This window comes from Myotis myotis, unplaced genomic scaffold (assembly GCF_014108235.1).
Source record: "Myotis myotis isolate mMyoMyo1 unplaced genomic scaffold, mMyoMyo1.p scaffold_m19_p_3, whole genome shotgun sequence".
Classification (NCBI taxonomy): Eukaryota; Metazoa; Chordata; class Mammalia; order Chiroptera; family Vespertilionidae; genus Myotis; species Myotis myotis.
This window is the reverse complement of record NW_023416335.1, coordinates 199,099,638-199,115,583: the sequence shown is the minus strand read 5'-3', so window position 1 is coordinate 199,115,583 and position 15,946 is coordinate 199,099,638. Positions and strand designations below refer to the sequence as shown.

General features: G+C 45.1%; 1 protein-coding gene across 3 annotated transcripts in view; it reads left to right on the top strand.

Annotated features, from left to right (window-relative positions):
• The first annotated feature begins 940 nt into the window (after positions 1-940).
• The window catches only part of GNPTAB (N-acetylglucosamine-1-phosphate transferase subunits alpha and beta), a 57,544-nt gene continuing 42,538 nt past the window's right edge, over positions 941-15,946 (top strand). The window contains exons 1-2 of one of the 3 annotated variants that reach the window (XM_036297989.1): positions 941-1,315; positions 15,331-15,416. In XM_036297989.1, the coding sequence (XP_036153882.1) occupies positions 1,199-1,315; positions 15,331-15,416 (203 nt within the window). In that variant the 5' untranslated portion in view covers positions 941-1,198. The remainder of the gene's footprint in view (positions 1,316-15,330; positions 15,417-15,946) is intronic. The other 2 variants (XM_036297987.1, XM_036297988.1) reach the window with 2 other exon arrangements.

The window sequence follows — 15,946 nt, the reverse complement described above, 5'->3', positions numbered from 1 at the left end:
AACACTTTATAAGTGTCTTGCACAACTGACATAATTTTGCCATGTATGTATAGATCACACATCAGCTTCTCCTAAAGGATTAAAAGGACTGAGAAGTGTCAACACTTCACTTTAGAATGGAGCAAAGGCAGTCACTCCCTTTTGCAAATCTGTTCATGGCATTTGACCTTCCAGTTGAGTGCATATTTTGAGTATATCCCTGAAACTGGTTGTGAAGATAATTCTAAAAATGCTATGAATGATGGCAACACTGGGTAAGTGGATTGTTTCCCCAGGTGGCTCAATTTAAGACAAAAATCATATTAACTAGGGTATATTCAGAGAAAACAAAATCTCTCACCAATAAGAGGCGCGGAGGGTAGGCCATCCTCAACATCACCTGGAGCCAAAGTGAAAATATCCGACCACCCCCGTTTCTATCATAATTGTTTTGCACTTGATCCTTTAACGTGTTTATCTCCCCAACTAGGCTCTCTGGGAAGGTGGCCAAGTCTAGTGAATTTCTGAATACCTGACACCAAACACTAAGCTAGGCACGGGACACTAACTACATTTTAAATCAATAAATGAATTAATTTAGTTTTTGGCACATTTAGCTCCAAAGTTTCCTCATTCAAGCAATATGGTTAGAGAGCCAGAGGGGGAAGGAGCCCTATGAACCATATTTCCCAGTTGTTGTAGATGAAGAAAGGGATGTGAGCACAGAAGTATTCGTGGCATAACAGCGCGGCCTGTGACACAGAGTCCTTGCAGAACCGATCTTATCTCAGCTGGGCTGCCCCACGCGGCTTCGGGGTCCCCCGCCCAGTCTGGAGGGCCGCCGCGCACGCGCAGACCGGGAGGGCGCGCGCCTGCCTCCGCCCCTCCGCCCTCCAGGGGGCGCTGCCGACCCCGCCGCCGCCGCCGCCGCCGCCGCCGCCGCTGCCGCCGCCTCTCGCCCGGCCAGACCGGGGCGGCGCTGGCTGCCTTGCGGGGTGCAGGTCCGCCTCCGCCGCGCCGAAGGCGTGGGCTCCCGGCTCCCGGAAGCGGCGGCCGCGGCGCGGAGCCGAGCCGGCGTCCATCGCCGGAGCTGCAATGCGCGGCGGCCGGAGGCCGTGATCTGAGCGGGCGGCCCGGTGGGGGCCGCTGCATGGCGGCGCACTGAGGCTCCGGCTCCGGCTCTGGCTCCTCGGGGCGTGGCGTGGCGGCGGCCGGGGTGATGCTGCTCAAGCTCCTGCAGAGACAGACCTATACCTGCCTGTCCCACAGGTATGGGCTCTACGTCTGCTTCGTGGGCGTCGTTGTCACCATCGTCTCCGCCTTCCAGTTCGGCGAGGTGAGTAGCGGCTCGGGATCCCCGGCCAAGGCGCCCTGAACCCGCACGGCCCCGCGGCCCCCGAACCCTGGCGCCCTCGCCGAGCCCGGGACGCCGCGATTCCGGGCGCGCGTGACCCCTGCGTCCCCATCCTCCCTGACGCCGCGAGGACCCGTCCCAGCGCCGGCCCTTTCCCCGGAGGCGCGGAGGACTCAGACCGGCTCTCAGCGTCTGGGATCGAGATTTCGTCCCCCCTAATGGTTTGGGGGGAATAGGAGCTCGTTTTGCGGGTTCCCTTTCCCACCGGGTGCATTCTTCGGGGTCCCCAAGTCACTTGACTTTCTCCCTCGGGCCTTAACCTCCAGGAACCCCCTCCTGGAACCGAGTTGGTGTCTTTCTGTTCCTAAATTCTGATCCCTGGCGCCTCCGACAGTGTTGCCCCTCGGGTGTCACCCTTATAACCATTTCCCCTTTGGCAAAGGCACTTTAATCTTCTTAACTTAGTTTCTTCCCGGTTCTCAAAACTTTATCCAAGGGCGCGTGTGTCATTGCCCATGAATTTGCAGTGGGAATAGTGTACTGGCTCAACATTGAAAGGACTCGGTGTGCAAGGGGACTCTTTTGCACGTTTGCTCTGTCATTTGGGACAACTGTACACCGTCAGGTGGCCCTGCTGGCAGGTGTGCACACACTGATGTGAGCGATCTCTTGGCACCTCCACTTTTCCCTGTCCCGAGATCACCCTCACGTGACCCACGTGACCAGGGCACCTTAATGATTTTGGACTCCAGCGCTTAACCTCTTGGGAGCCAGCACAAGCCCTGGGGTCATGGGGTAGGCTAATAATTTAGGTCCCAGGTCACACAAGCCCTGCCCTTGTGACTCTGCTTTTAGTTAACAGTACAGTAAGGTAGTTGGGTCAGGCTGGGAACTCCTCAGAGGGTCCAAGCAACAGGTTTGGGAGGTGGAAGCACGGGTTTAATTGATTTTTGTGCGCTCCGGATAGACACTTTTTAAACATTTTCATGACTGAAACAGCCCTTTTGGTTCGGGTTGGGTCTCATACGGTATTCTTTTCTTTTTTAAATATGTTTTTATTGATTTATAGAAAGAGAGAGGGAGAGAGAGAAACATGTAAGCGAGAAACATTGACCAGCTGCTTCCTGCACGCCCCTACTGGGGATTGAGCCCAAACCCGGGCATGTGCTCTGACTGGGAATCTAAGGGTGACCTCATGGTTCATAGGTCAAGCTCAATCACTGAACCACACCAGCCAGGTGAAAGGTTGGTCTAGGGGAGTGATGGTGAACCTTTTGAGCTCGGCGTGTCAGCATTTTGAAAAACCCTAACTTAACTCTGGTGCCGTGTCACATATAGAAATTTTTTGATATTTGCAACCATAGTAAAACAAAGACTTATATTTTTGATATTTATTTTATATATTTAAATGCCATTTAACAAAGAAAAATCAACCAAAAAAATGAGTTCACGTGTCACCTCTGACACGCGTGTCATAGGTTCCCCATCACTGGTCTAGGGGCTAATAACAGTACATTTTGTAAGTGAGGGTGAGAAAGTGCCCCAGACTTGTAAGTGGAAAATGTAACTGATATACACCTGCTGTTCTATCTTTGTTTCATGTGTTGCAGCGAAATACAGTGAATGTGTCTATGTATAGTTGTGTCTTATTGATAAGATTTATTTTTGGGCCCTGAGTAATTTAAATGAACTGTTTATTAAAACCCCTACAGTGTGAAGGTGCCTTAGAGGCATCAGTTGTTGGAATTTTTTATTTTATATATTCAGGGCCTGGTTATTTATTTACCAAAAGAAAGACTTTTGTCAGTCTTGAGATGACCACAGATCTTAGAGTTTGGAACAAACAAAAGAAATGAGAGGCAAACAACGTTAACTGGTGGCGTGGGAGAGACTCAATACCACTCATGTTGTTAATCTGTACAGCAGATCTGGGTTTGAATGCTGGTGCCAGTGTTCGTGATCATGGTAATAGTTAATACATTGGGCATGACTGTGATAATAGTTAATACATAGTTAACACAAGTTCCAGGCTTTCTCTGAACTGCTTTCACATTCACTCATTTAATACTTACAACACCCCTGTGAGATGGGTACTGTTATTACACCCATTTTATAGGTGATGAAACTAAGGCACTTGCACAAGTTAATCTAGCCAGTCCGTGGCAGAGCTGGGTTCAAGGGCAGTATATGGCTCCAGAGCTGTACTGGTGAGCACATCTCTCACACAGCCCAGACTGTCCTTTGTGTGGTCTTGGAAAGGATACTTAGTAAGCTCTCTGAACCTCTCAACTTCCTCGTCTTTAAAGTGGAGGCAAGAATACCTTCCTTGCAGGTTTGATAGAACCAAGTAAGTATGTAAAGTACCACACATAGTTCCTGGCACATAACAGACTCTCCTTAAAAGATAGTAACTACTGCTACTATTATTATCATCATCAACTGATTTATATCTTTAATCCTTATTTTGAAATAAGAATGCTGTCATCATATAGTTAATATTACCAACTTGTTAATAATTTCACTAATTGTTAACTGAATTCAGAATATTTTTTCCTTCCCTCTTTTTTTTTTGGTAAGTATATTTTTATTGACTTCAGGGAGGAAGGGAGTGGGAGAGAGAGTTAGAAACATCAATGATGAGAGAGAATCATTGATCAGCTGCCTCTCACAGGCCCCCTCCTGGGGATCGAGCCTGCAACTCTGGTATGTGCCCTTGATTGGAATCAAACCTGAGACCCCCTCAGTCCACAGACTGACACTCTATCCACTGAACCAAACCTTCCCTCTTAGAATAGGTGGTATTGGCTGTACATGCATCCAAATTCTGAGACAGAAGTGGAAATGAGGGAGGGAAGTATATTTTCAAGTATTTTTTTACTTTTCCCTTAAATTCAACCAGGTATTTTCTGGAGAACCCATGGGCACTCTGATCAACAAAAGCAGAGCTGGATCCTAATCCACAGCGAGGACCCTCAAGCTGGGATCTAAAGTTCACTGAAGTTCATTGCCTTGGGGTGAGGGTAGCAGGTGGGAACTTGTCTGTTGAAAACTGGTTTTCTTGGGCAAGTCATGTGCCCTTGGGAGTCTAGTGTCCTCATCTACAAATTAGGGCACGAGCTTAACTATGCTCTCAAGATTCATTTTAGCTTAGAAAGTCCTGATTTTAAATATTTGTCCTTTGTTAGTTGATATTGTATATGCTTTTGAAGTAAAAAATGTATTATTCCAGGACCATTATTACTTAGTTGAATTATTTATACACAAATCTATATTCCCTTATCTGAAACTTCTGGAACTACTGAATGACCTTATAATTAAATACCAGTATCTTTTACAGCGGAACATATGACTGTTCACACTCAGTGAGGAAAATAAAGACTATAAATAACTTCCAGTAAGTTTAGGCCAAGTTTTGCCACTAAATAAGTTCAGGTCAGGTCAAGTTTTGCTGCCAAATAATAAACAGAAAGGTTGTCACTATTGAGAGCTTTTTGGATTTCAGTATTTCAAATAGAGGATTGTAGATCACTGCTGGGTGTGTATGTGTGTAAAATACATCACTTCCTTACATGCACTAAGTATGGGAACAAATATTCAAAAATGTACTTCCATGAGGAAGTCGATTAGGTTCAGACAGAAGCTGCTGTAGTGGGTAATAACTGTCCTTGGCCTCCCGGTTCCTTTTGCTCACCCACCTTTTACTGCCATTTTGGATGAGTGAGATTCTTGTTCAGTGAAAACTGAGTCCAGCCCAGCCAGCGTGGCTCAGTGGTTAAGTCTTTAGATACCAGTGGTCTCTCTTAGGAGGGGTTTGGGAGAGACCCACAGCCCAGCTAACTGTTAAAGTGGGGACCTTGTCTTATTCCCTGGTGTATTATTAGCGTTTGAATGAGTGGATAGAGATGACCTTAACCAACATCCCTTCAAGCTCAATTCCAGTAAAGGTATAAGTTTTCTTTTGTGTGTGTGTGAATCCTCACCTGAGGATATTTTTCCATTGAGGTTTTTTGTTTTTTGTTTTTTGTTTTTTAAGAGAGAGTGGAAGGGAGCAGGGGAGAGACAGAGAAACATCGATGTGAGAGAGATACATCAATTGGTTGCTTCCTGCATGCACCCCGACCAGAGCCGGGGATCAAGCCTGCAACCAAGGTACGTGCCTTGACTGGAATCGAACCCATGACCCTTTAGTCCACTCTATCCTCTGAGCCAAACCGGCTAGGGCAAGTTTTCTACTTTGATGCAGACCATCTGTAGTTACCTTTTCTTTCTCATACATGATTTGTCTACTTGTACTTTGTAGGGTGGAAGATGCTGTCAAAGATAGAAAGAATTTTAGCTCCTCCTTGACCATCTTTGTATAGTTGGGATGAGGCCTTGAGGACTAAGTAACAACAAAGGGGGTAGGTAATTGAATACCTGGGTAGGTACCCAATAATCGCTTAGAAAATCAGAGGACGGGAAGGAAATTATAGGCTGAAGCATCCTAGAGGAAGTTGAGACTTTTACAAGGAGGCAGGAGCTTTTTTTTTTTTAGTTTTTGGATTATTGTGGTTTAAAATGGCTGCTAGTATTAGCAGCGCTTGGTTGCGACAGAATCCCAACTCAGATGTGGCTTAAAAGAAAAGGTCGTTTTTTGACTGGTGTATTTGAAAAATTATAGGGTAAAACTTTGGCAGGGTTGGATCAAGGTGCCCAAATGATGTCATCAGGAATCTCTTCCTGTCCCTGTTCTTCCCTTCTGTTGGTTTGGTTCTCAGGTGAGCTCTTCCCATGTGGAAGCAAAGATTGCTGCCAGGAACTCTAGCTTCTGATCTACCATTTTAGAAAGCCCAGCAAAAGGAGAGCTTCCTTCCTCAGAGTGCCAGCTGGACCCAGGTGGCCTGCCTAACCAGGGAATGCGTGCCCTTGCTGTTCCCTCATTAGCCACCTGGATCATCCCCAGAGCTAGGGCTGTGAGCAGCTGTCAGTCTCGAGTGAACCATGTGATCTGAGAAGGGTTCCCTAGAGGGAAATCATGAGGTGGTTATCAAAAGAACGGCCAGAGCAACAGATATCCTAGGCACTGCTTGAGTCAAAACCCATTTCCTTTCCTGAACATTGACATTGTGACTGTAATAGCTGTTAGCCCTTTACTTGTAGAAGATGTAAAAGTAGGTTGTTTCCATTTGTAATATCTTATTAATTTCTCTATCTGTGAATCTAGTCTTCGTAGGTGGGTGTATTAATAGGGAGTTATTTTTGTTAAACACAGCTCAAGTGTGCCCTCATAAATCTTTCAGTAACAATTCAATATATATCCTTAATGTGGTAATTTGATAGTTGTGTTTGGTTTGACTTACTCTTGAGGTCTTAATTTGTTGATCATGTTAATGAAATTTAGCTTGTTGGCCCAGCCAGCATGGCTCAGTGATTGAGTGAGTGTTGACTTATGAACCAGGAGGTCACTGTTCGATTCCCGGTTAGGACACATGCCCAGGTTGCAGGCTTGATCCCCAGTGTGAGGGGTGCAGGAGGCAGCCAGTCAATGGTGCTGTGTCAACCACTGAGTCACACCAGGGAGCATTTTAATTGGAGTTTTACATGACGTGGAAGCCTTCATAAGGAGATGAAGACCCAAAGAAGTGCTTAAACCTGAATGTTTTAATGCAAGGTTTGATGAGTGGAGCATTGCGATAGGACAGAAAGGGTATGAGCTGAGTTTCATGAGCTGGGGAAACACAGGCCTGCTCGTTCAGAATTCCTTTCAGCAGACAAGGGTGGAGACAAGGATGCCCCTTTCCTCTAGTTATGGAGAGGGCACTTTCACAGAAGGTCATATGACAGTGGTTCTCAACCTTCTGGCCCTTGAAATACAGTTCCTCATGTGACCCAACCACAAAATTATTTTTGTTGCTACTTCACAACTATAATGTTGCTACTGTTATGAATCGTAATGTAAATATCTGATATGCAGGATGGTCTTAGGCGACCCACAGGTTGAGACCGCCAAAGGGGTCGCGACCCACAGGTTGAGAACCGCTGTCATATGACCTGCTTCAGGGGTAGGTCAGAACATCCTTCCCATGCCTGCTCTTTCTCAGATTTCTTCAGCTTGAAATATTCATTATGCCAAGCTGCCGTATTTTAGGGACACGTATCCTGATCCTTGTCAGCTCAGAGTGGGTGAGTGTGAGCTGATTCTGCATAGCAACCACCTCTCTTGTCCTCAGAGCAGGTAGCAGCCAGTCCTTTCTATTTCTCAGGCGTGAGACAGATGTGGCGTCCACCCCATTGCAGGGACCTGTCATGGGCTCCCTAGGTCATACCACAGAGTCCTTTTCCTGGGCTTGAGATGATGGGAAGAGTTCCACCCCTCCCCTGTAGCTGAGGTGGAGCAGGATTTACGGAATGCCAGCGGCAGCTTCCAAAAAACCCTCCTCTGGACCTTTTTACTGTGATTTGGACGAGTTTTCAACCACCTCTTCAGGAAACTTGACATCTTGGTCCCACACTTCTTTTGGAAATGTGGTATCTGGTATTTTGGTGCCTTAGATGAGACTTATTTCTCCATGCACAGCTTCTCAATGATGATTTACCACTTCTATACTCAGCATGCTGATCATAGAGATGTTCTCTTTCTTACTTGGAATCCCTGTGTCCCAGCAGAGCACCTGAATCACTTATTCAGTTGGTACATTCTATGTTTGAGTGCAGTGCCAGGCCCCTGGGCACGGAGTAGTGAACAGAGCAGACAGGTTCCCACAGACAAGGAGTTTATATTCCGGTTGTGCATTCAGACATTAAATGCTACTTAGTGAAGAGTTGTGAGAAATGCTGCAAAGAAGGAGAGGGTGTTGTGGGAGAGACCTGCAGGGAGAATTGTCTGGTGGCTGGGTCAGGGAGATTTTGGAAAGGAAGGGAGAGGGAGTGAGAGATAGAAATATCAGTGATGAGAGAGAATCATTGATTGGCTGCCTGCTACATGTCCCCCACTGGGGATCGAGTCCACAACCCAGTCATGTGCCTTGACTGGGAATCAAACCGTGACCTCCCGATTCATAGGTTAACGCTCAACCACAGAGCCATGCTGGGTGAGGCATTCTTGCTGCAGTTTGAGCTCAACTTGAAAGGGTCAGAATTTCTGAGGCAGGGGACAGAGGAGGGTTGGCCTACTGAATGTTCTCATCTGGGAGGTATTTTGCCCCCCTTCCCACCCCCGCCCCCAGAGGCATTTGCCAACGTTTGGAGACATTGTGGGTTGTCATGATTGGGGTGTACCAGTAGTGTGGGATTGGTGTTACTAGCAATTAGTGGGTGGAGGCCAGAAATTCCTCAAAAACATCCTGCAATGCACAGCACTGCCCTCACAGCGAAGATTATGCAGCCCTGGAACCATGAGAAGGTCTTGAAGATGGGGTACATGTGAGAAGTCCATGTGGCTGGAAGATGGAGAGCAAGAGAAAGTGTGGATGTAGGAGAGGTTGGTGTGGTGGGTGCCCTGCTCCCAGCCCTTGGTAGAATAGGTGTTCAGGGTTTGGGTGTTTGTCCTGAAAACAGTGGGATAACCTTCAAGGTTGGTATGTACTGGCATGTAGAAGGCGGAGGCCAGGGATGCTGCTGACCATCCCGTGATGCACAGGACACCCCCATAACAAAGTTACCAGGCCCTAAATGTCAGTACAGCCAAAGTTGAGAAACCGTCCATTAGGACAGTTAGTTGGGAGCCTTGGGCTAGGCCAGCCGTGGGCAAACTAAGGCCCGCGGGCCAGATCCGGCCCGTTTGAAATGAATAAAACTAAAAAAAAAAAAAAAAAGACCGTACCCTTTTATGTAATGATGTTTACTTTGAATTTATATTAGTTCACACAAACACTCCATCCATGCTTTTGTGCCGGCCCTCCGGTCCAGTTTAAGAACCCATTGTGGCCCTCGAGTCAAAAAGTTTGCCCACCCCTGGGCTAGGCCCATAGAGGGCATTTAAGGGAAATGAACCGATTTGAGAGATTTAGGGTGCAAGATAACCTGGCCTTTATGTGCCATTATGTGCCAAACACTGCTGACTTTTTGAGATACAAAATGAGCAAGATGGACAAGCTCATTTGCTCACTCAGACCCAACTATAGGTGCTGAGTGAATATTTGTTGAATAAATGCACATAAAAATTTATTTTTGTTCACTGATTGTGATTGAGCCTAGTGAGGAAAGATGGTTTAAATGAGATGCTTCATGTTTGTAAGACACCTTGCATGGTGCCTGGTGCAGGGTTCAGTAAATGCTAATTAAATGCCAAGTGTCCTGTCCCAGGACAGATCTTCCCTTGGTTGTGATGCTTGTGAAGGCAGCCGCAGGAGACCTTCTCGGCTGGTGCCAAGGCCACGCTGAAGAGTATATTCATCTTTCCTTAGAGACAGAGCAGAAAAGTTCACAGTGATTTCTTCACCTGACTGCTTTATTACGGTTGATACGAAAGCAGAGGGAGTGAGTTCATTAATTTAATACAGCCAGGACCATATAATACCATATGTTATTCTAGTAAAATGTAACAAACAAGTGTAGCTATAAAAGGTTATATATTCACAATCTATCTTTTGAAGTTCTTACTGTTCTTTAGATTGATTGTTCCAATCTTATGATCCACACGCAGTATCTTAAACGGGTGACTGACTAGTCAGCCTGTGTGTGATTCATACGTGCACGAAATTAAGCAGGAAAAAATGTGATCTTTCAAAAATGTTACAGATTAAGTCACACTTGTGCAGGGAGAGCCAAATGAATTCAACAATTTTTTAAAAAACATATTGCCCACTTTAAAATTGCATTCTAAAATTCTTTCTTCTTGCCCTGGCCAGGTAGGTAGCTCAGCTGGTTAGAGCAGCGGTCGCCAACCGGTGGTCTGCGGACCACTGGTGGTCCGTGAGGTCCGAAAGGTTGGCATCCACTGGGTTAGAGTGTCGTCCTGATACGCTAAGGTTTCGGGTTCCATCTCCAGTTAGGGCACATACAAGAATCAACCAATGAATGCATAATCAATCTCTCTCTCTCTCTCTCTCTCTCTCTCTCTCTCTTTCCTTTTCTCTTCTCCCCCTCTCTTCCTTTCTTCTTCCCTCCCTCCTTCTCTCTCTCTTTCTCTCTGTCTGTCTTTCTTTCAAATGAATAAATACATTTAAACAATTTAAAATTGTTTCTTCTTTTTTAAAAAGTTGTTTCTTCTTCTAAGAGGGTTCTAGTGTTCTTTCCCCCTTGAAATACCTTGCTTTCCTCCCTTCATTCCATTAACTTCATTTCTGTCTCTGATTAATTCCAAATTGGATAAAGCTTCTTTACCAACATTTCACAAAGTATTCATTTGACAGAGATTTTTTAAAAAATATATGTTATTGATTTTTTTACAGAGAGGAAGGGAGAGAAATAGAGAGTTAGAAACATCGATGAGAGAGAAACATCAATCAGCTGCCTCCTGCACACCCTTTACTGGGGATGTGCCTGCAACCAAGGTACATGCCCTTGACCGGAATCGAACCCAGGACCCTTCAGTCTGCAGGCCGACGCTCTATCCACTGAGCCAAACCGGTCAGGGCTGACAGAGATTTATGGAGGTGATACTGTATTGCTGACTAGAGACACAATGATGGTTCAGTTTCTTTCTGCTCTTGAGGAACTCACTCTCTGGACGGAGAGATGGACAGGCAGGTAGACAATCTTAAGATGTATTGTGATAAATTCAGTTGAAGACAGAGGGTGGGTGTTGGGCAGTTTTTCAGATAGGGTGACATGTGAGCTTGATCTTGAAGAAGACGGCTGAGGGAAGAAAGGGGAGGTGTCCTTCCCCCTTTTTTGGCTTAAACAGCACGTTTATTTTCTCATGATTCAGGAGACTGGAAGTCCAAGATCAGTGCGCCCAGCATGGTTGGTTTCTGGTGAGAGCTCTCTTCCTGGTTTACAAATGACCGCCTTGCTGTGTCCTCACATGGTGGGCAGAGAGATAGAGAAAGGGGGAGAGAGAATCTCCCCTCTCCCCTTTAAGTGAAGGATGCCATAGGTGCTGTGTCACATAGAGAAATTTTTTGATATTTGATATTTGATATTTGCAACCATAGTAAAACAAAGATTTATATTTTTGATATTTATTTTATATATTTAAATGCCATTTAACAAAGAAAAATCAACCAAAAAAATGAGTTCGCGTGTCATAGGTTCGCCATCACTGTAAATCTAGGGACTCAGGTAGTTCCGAAGGGCTGCAGCATACCCAGGACTGAAGCTGCAGAGGCAGGCGGCGGCCACTTTAGGACTTGCCTACTGAGTGAGGCTAACACATTTCAGTTCTTCCTGAAGAAAATGGGGATCGTGCAAACTATTTAAAGCAAGAGAATGATGAATTCGGTCTCTGTTTAGAACGATTGCTCTAGAGCAGTGGTCGGCAAACTGCAGCTCGTGAGCCACATGTGGCTCTTTGGCCCCTTGAGTGTGGCCATGAAGTTTCAGTCACACGTGGTATTTTGTGGAAGAGCCACACTCAAGGGGCCGCAGTTTGCCGACCCCTGCTCTAGAGCAGCGGTTCTCAACCTGTGGGTCGCGACCCCTTTGGGGATCGAACGACCCTTTCACAGGGGTCGCCTAAGACCATCGGAAAACACATATATAATTACATATTGTTTACAGTAGCAAAATTACAGTTATGAAGTAGCAACGAAAATAGTTTTATGGTTGAGGGTCACCACAACATGAGGAACTGTATTAAAGGGTCGGGGCATTCGGAAGGTTGAGAACCACTGCTCTAGAGGTAATAATGGGAGGTGAATCACAGGTGGAAGAGAAGGGTAGCAGGAGGCCGTCGGGCAGTAGGAATCCAGGTGAAAATACCACACTGAGTGCAATGCTTCAGAATCAGCAGGCTTTCAATATTGATTTTTATAATTCTACAAAGGCCTGAAAGAAAGGTGTATCTGCTTTTGGAAACTGGCATTATCTCTTGCTGATTTATTGCTTGGCTTTGGGCAAGTCTTTTTATTTATCCCCCATGTGATGGTATTAGGAGGTGAGGCCTTTAGGAGGTGATTGGGTCATGAATGGAATAGTGCGTAAAAGAAACCCCGGAGAGCTCCTGGACCCCTGCCGCCGTGCGAGGCGACACAGGAGAGGACAGCTGGCTATGAATCTGGACGCTGGCTCTCACCGCGCACCAAATATGCCGGTGCCTTGGTATTTCCAGCCTCCAGACTGTGAGGTACAAATTTCTGTTGTTTATAAGCTACGGGCGAAAACAGGAAAACAAAATGAACGAGCTTAATCAGATGTGATTAGAGAATTCTTCTGGTGACAAGCAGATAGCACTTCCGATTGCTATCTAAAGAGGAGGAGGAGGGTTAGTAAAAAAGATAAAGCTTAGAATATCTTTAAGATAGGGATCTTGGTCTCCCTTAGTAGGCTTCAAACTAAAATTCAATGCATACTAAAATTTTTTTTTTGCAAACTAAATTTTCTTTTTGGAAACTATGCAGAAGCTTTATAATCTAATAATAATGTAGACTTCTGATTGTCAATGTGTGAAAAGCTCTGTCAGTGTTAGAGTTCTTACTACTTGAGGTTAGAGCTCCAACACCTTAAGTTTTACAGGATAACATGTTACATTCCTTTGAAAAATTGAGAAAGCGACATGTGCTTTTACAGAGTTCTATATCCTTGTGTGCCTAGTAGGTCTGCTGTTGTGTCTTCATAACTCTAGCCCTTTAGTCTTTTTTTTTTATTTTCATGTTTTAAATATATTTTTATTGATTTCAGAGAGGAAGGGAGAGGGAGAGAGATAGAAACATCAGTGATGAGAATCATTGATCAGCTGCCTCCTGTATGCACCCCCCCTCCTTTACTGGGGATCGAGCCCACAACCCAGGCATGTGCCATGCATGTGCCATGACCGGGAATCAAACTGTGACCTCCTGGTCCATAGGTCGACGCTCAACCACTGAGCTACACCAGCCGGGCTAGCCCTTTAGTTTTTACCTGACTGTTTGGGAATGGATCCGAAAGCAGAAAGCTCTGGAGGGAAACTGTGGAGTGGTAAGCTGTTCCAAGTTGTTTGCTTGTAAAACTAGTAGCCATATTCATTCATTCTAGGATGTTTATGCCTTGGCCAGTGTTTGCAGGAGCAGCGAAGGATCTTGGTTTTGATTCCTGGTCAAAGGCACATACCTGGATTGCAGGTTCCAGCCCCAGCCCTGGCCAGGGCATATTTGGAAGGCAACCAATTGGTGTCTTTGACATCGATGTTTCTCTCTCTCTCTCCCCCTCTCCCTCTCCTTCTCCCTTCTCCTCCCTCCCTTCCTTCCACTCTCTTTAAAAATCAGTGGAAAAAATATCCTCCAGTGAGGATTTAAAAAAAAAAAAAAAAGAATGTTGATTGATTTTATGTCAGTCATTGTCCAAGGATCTGGGAATAAAAATAAAGAGGTCAACTTCCTGGCTTTGATTGCTCACAGAGGTGTAGACACATATTTAAACCGGTAAGTTATACTGCAGCACTATAAATGCTGTCCTTACGAGACATGTGAACAATTTCCATGTAAGTATTATACAGCCCTGTATGACTGGCATATCTCATTTACTCATCAAAACAGTCTTGTGAAATTATGTGGCATTAATATCCTCATTCTACAGAAGAAGAAACTGAGAATTGAGAAATGCTCTAGATTTTATCAACAAGTCCCAGATTTAAACTCATGTCTTCTGATTGTAAATCTTATGGACTTTGCGCTATACTAGTATACCCGTTCTCTTCTTAATAATTACCTTCCTCCTTTTCTTAGCTGGGGAATTCCTCTGAGGCAAAGAATTATGGGCTTTGCATCTCATTCAACCATTGAGCCACACTGGCTGGGCAATAATTCTTAGTAACATGGTTTATGACGTATTTCATAGCTCATGTAGTATTTTAATAAATAGTAATTTAGTTCATTGTTTTTTAAATTTTACTAACAAACTATCCTTAGTAGTAGAGTGTAGAGAGGAGGGGGTGTGTATGTGTGTACATTCATGTGAGGTGGGGGTGGGTGGAATAGTTCAAAATGGTAAGTAAGAATTTTTTAAAATATATATTTTTATTGATTTCAGAGAGGTAGAGTTAGAAACATCAACGATGAGAGAGAATCATTGATTGGCTGCCTCCTGCACATCTCCTACTGGGGATTGAGCCTGAAACCTGGTCATGTGCCCTGACTGGGAATCAAACTCTGACCTCCTGGTTCATAGGTCAACGCTCAACCACTGAGCCACCCCAGCCGGGCCTTTTCCAAGTTTTGAATGGATCATGTAGCCACCTTAAAACCCTCAGTACCTCTGCTTCCCCTGGCACACAAGGCACATCACAGTCCAGGCCCACTTTCCTTTCCCAGCCGCACTTCTCTCCAGTTCCTACCTGCTTGTGCTCTAGCCAAAACCAACTGTAGAGTTGTCCTCGAACAACTGCCCTTGCTGCTTTCAGCCTTTGAGCATGCTCTCCTGGCACTGTCCTTTCTCCCTGCCAGGTGACCTCATTCTCCCAGACCCAATTCTCATATCACAGCCTTTTAAATCTCTTTGATTTCATATGTATGAGACTATTCTTGTCTTGTAATTTATTCATCTGGATTGAGCAGTGTCTGGCATATGGCAGGCACTGAGTAATAGATGGATTTTCATTGCTTTACCTGTTCTTTTAGCAATTGTTAATGAAATGAAAGTTGTAAACTTTTACTATTTGATGCAAATAAAACATTGTTTCTTGCCCTGGCCCGTGTGGCTCAGTTGGAGCATTATCCCATACACCGAAAGGTTGTGGGTTAGATTCCCAGTTGGGGCGCATATGGGAGGCAACCCCAATTGATGTTTCTCTTTTTCTCTCTTTCCCCTTTTTACCCCCCTCCCTTCCTCCCTCTTCCTCTCTCTAAATAATCAATAAAGTATTTCCTTTGGTGAAGATTAAAAAAAAACAACCCCCCCCACACAAAAAATTGTTGTTTTTTTCTTCGTCTTCTTTTCCCTAGGTGGTTCTGGAATGGAGCCGGGATCAATACCACGTTTTGTTTGATTCCTACAGAGACAATGTTGCTGGAAAGTCCTTTCAGAATCGGTGAGAAAAGATAAATTTTGGAGAGTTTATTTTGACTTAAATGATAAGTCATGAAATCGCCCATGTTTAAATATAGCAAGTAAGGGATCTTTCCAAGTTGTAGATATGGTTTAACTTATTCAAGACTACTCCCATCTGAAGGGACCTTGTAGTCCATCCTCACATTTTTTAGATGGAAAATCTGACTCCCAAAGAGTAATGCTGCCTTGCAGTTTATTGAGTACTTTGTTACATGATCTCATTTTATGCTGCCCCAGTTCCATGAGGTAAAGGTAATTTCATCCCCCTGAGTGGCTGCTCTGCAGCTGTTCTGAGCCCTGACCAGTATTCTTTGGTTGATGTCACTCTGTTAACCAGGGCCATTCCTATGGTAGCCACCAGGACTGGACCTCACCTGCCCCTGTGGCCACCACATCTTGCTGTCTTGCTATGCGAAGGAGCAAGCAACCTCACAGATTGGATCTTTGGTTCCTTAAGGACAAGCTTCTTGGTGCAGCCATTCTTGAATGCTGACTTCAACCTTTCCTTTT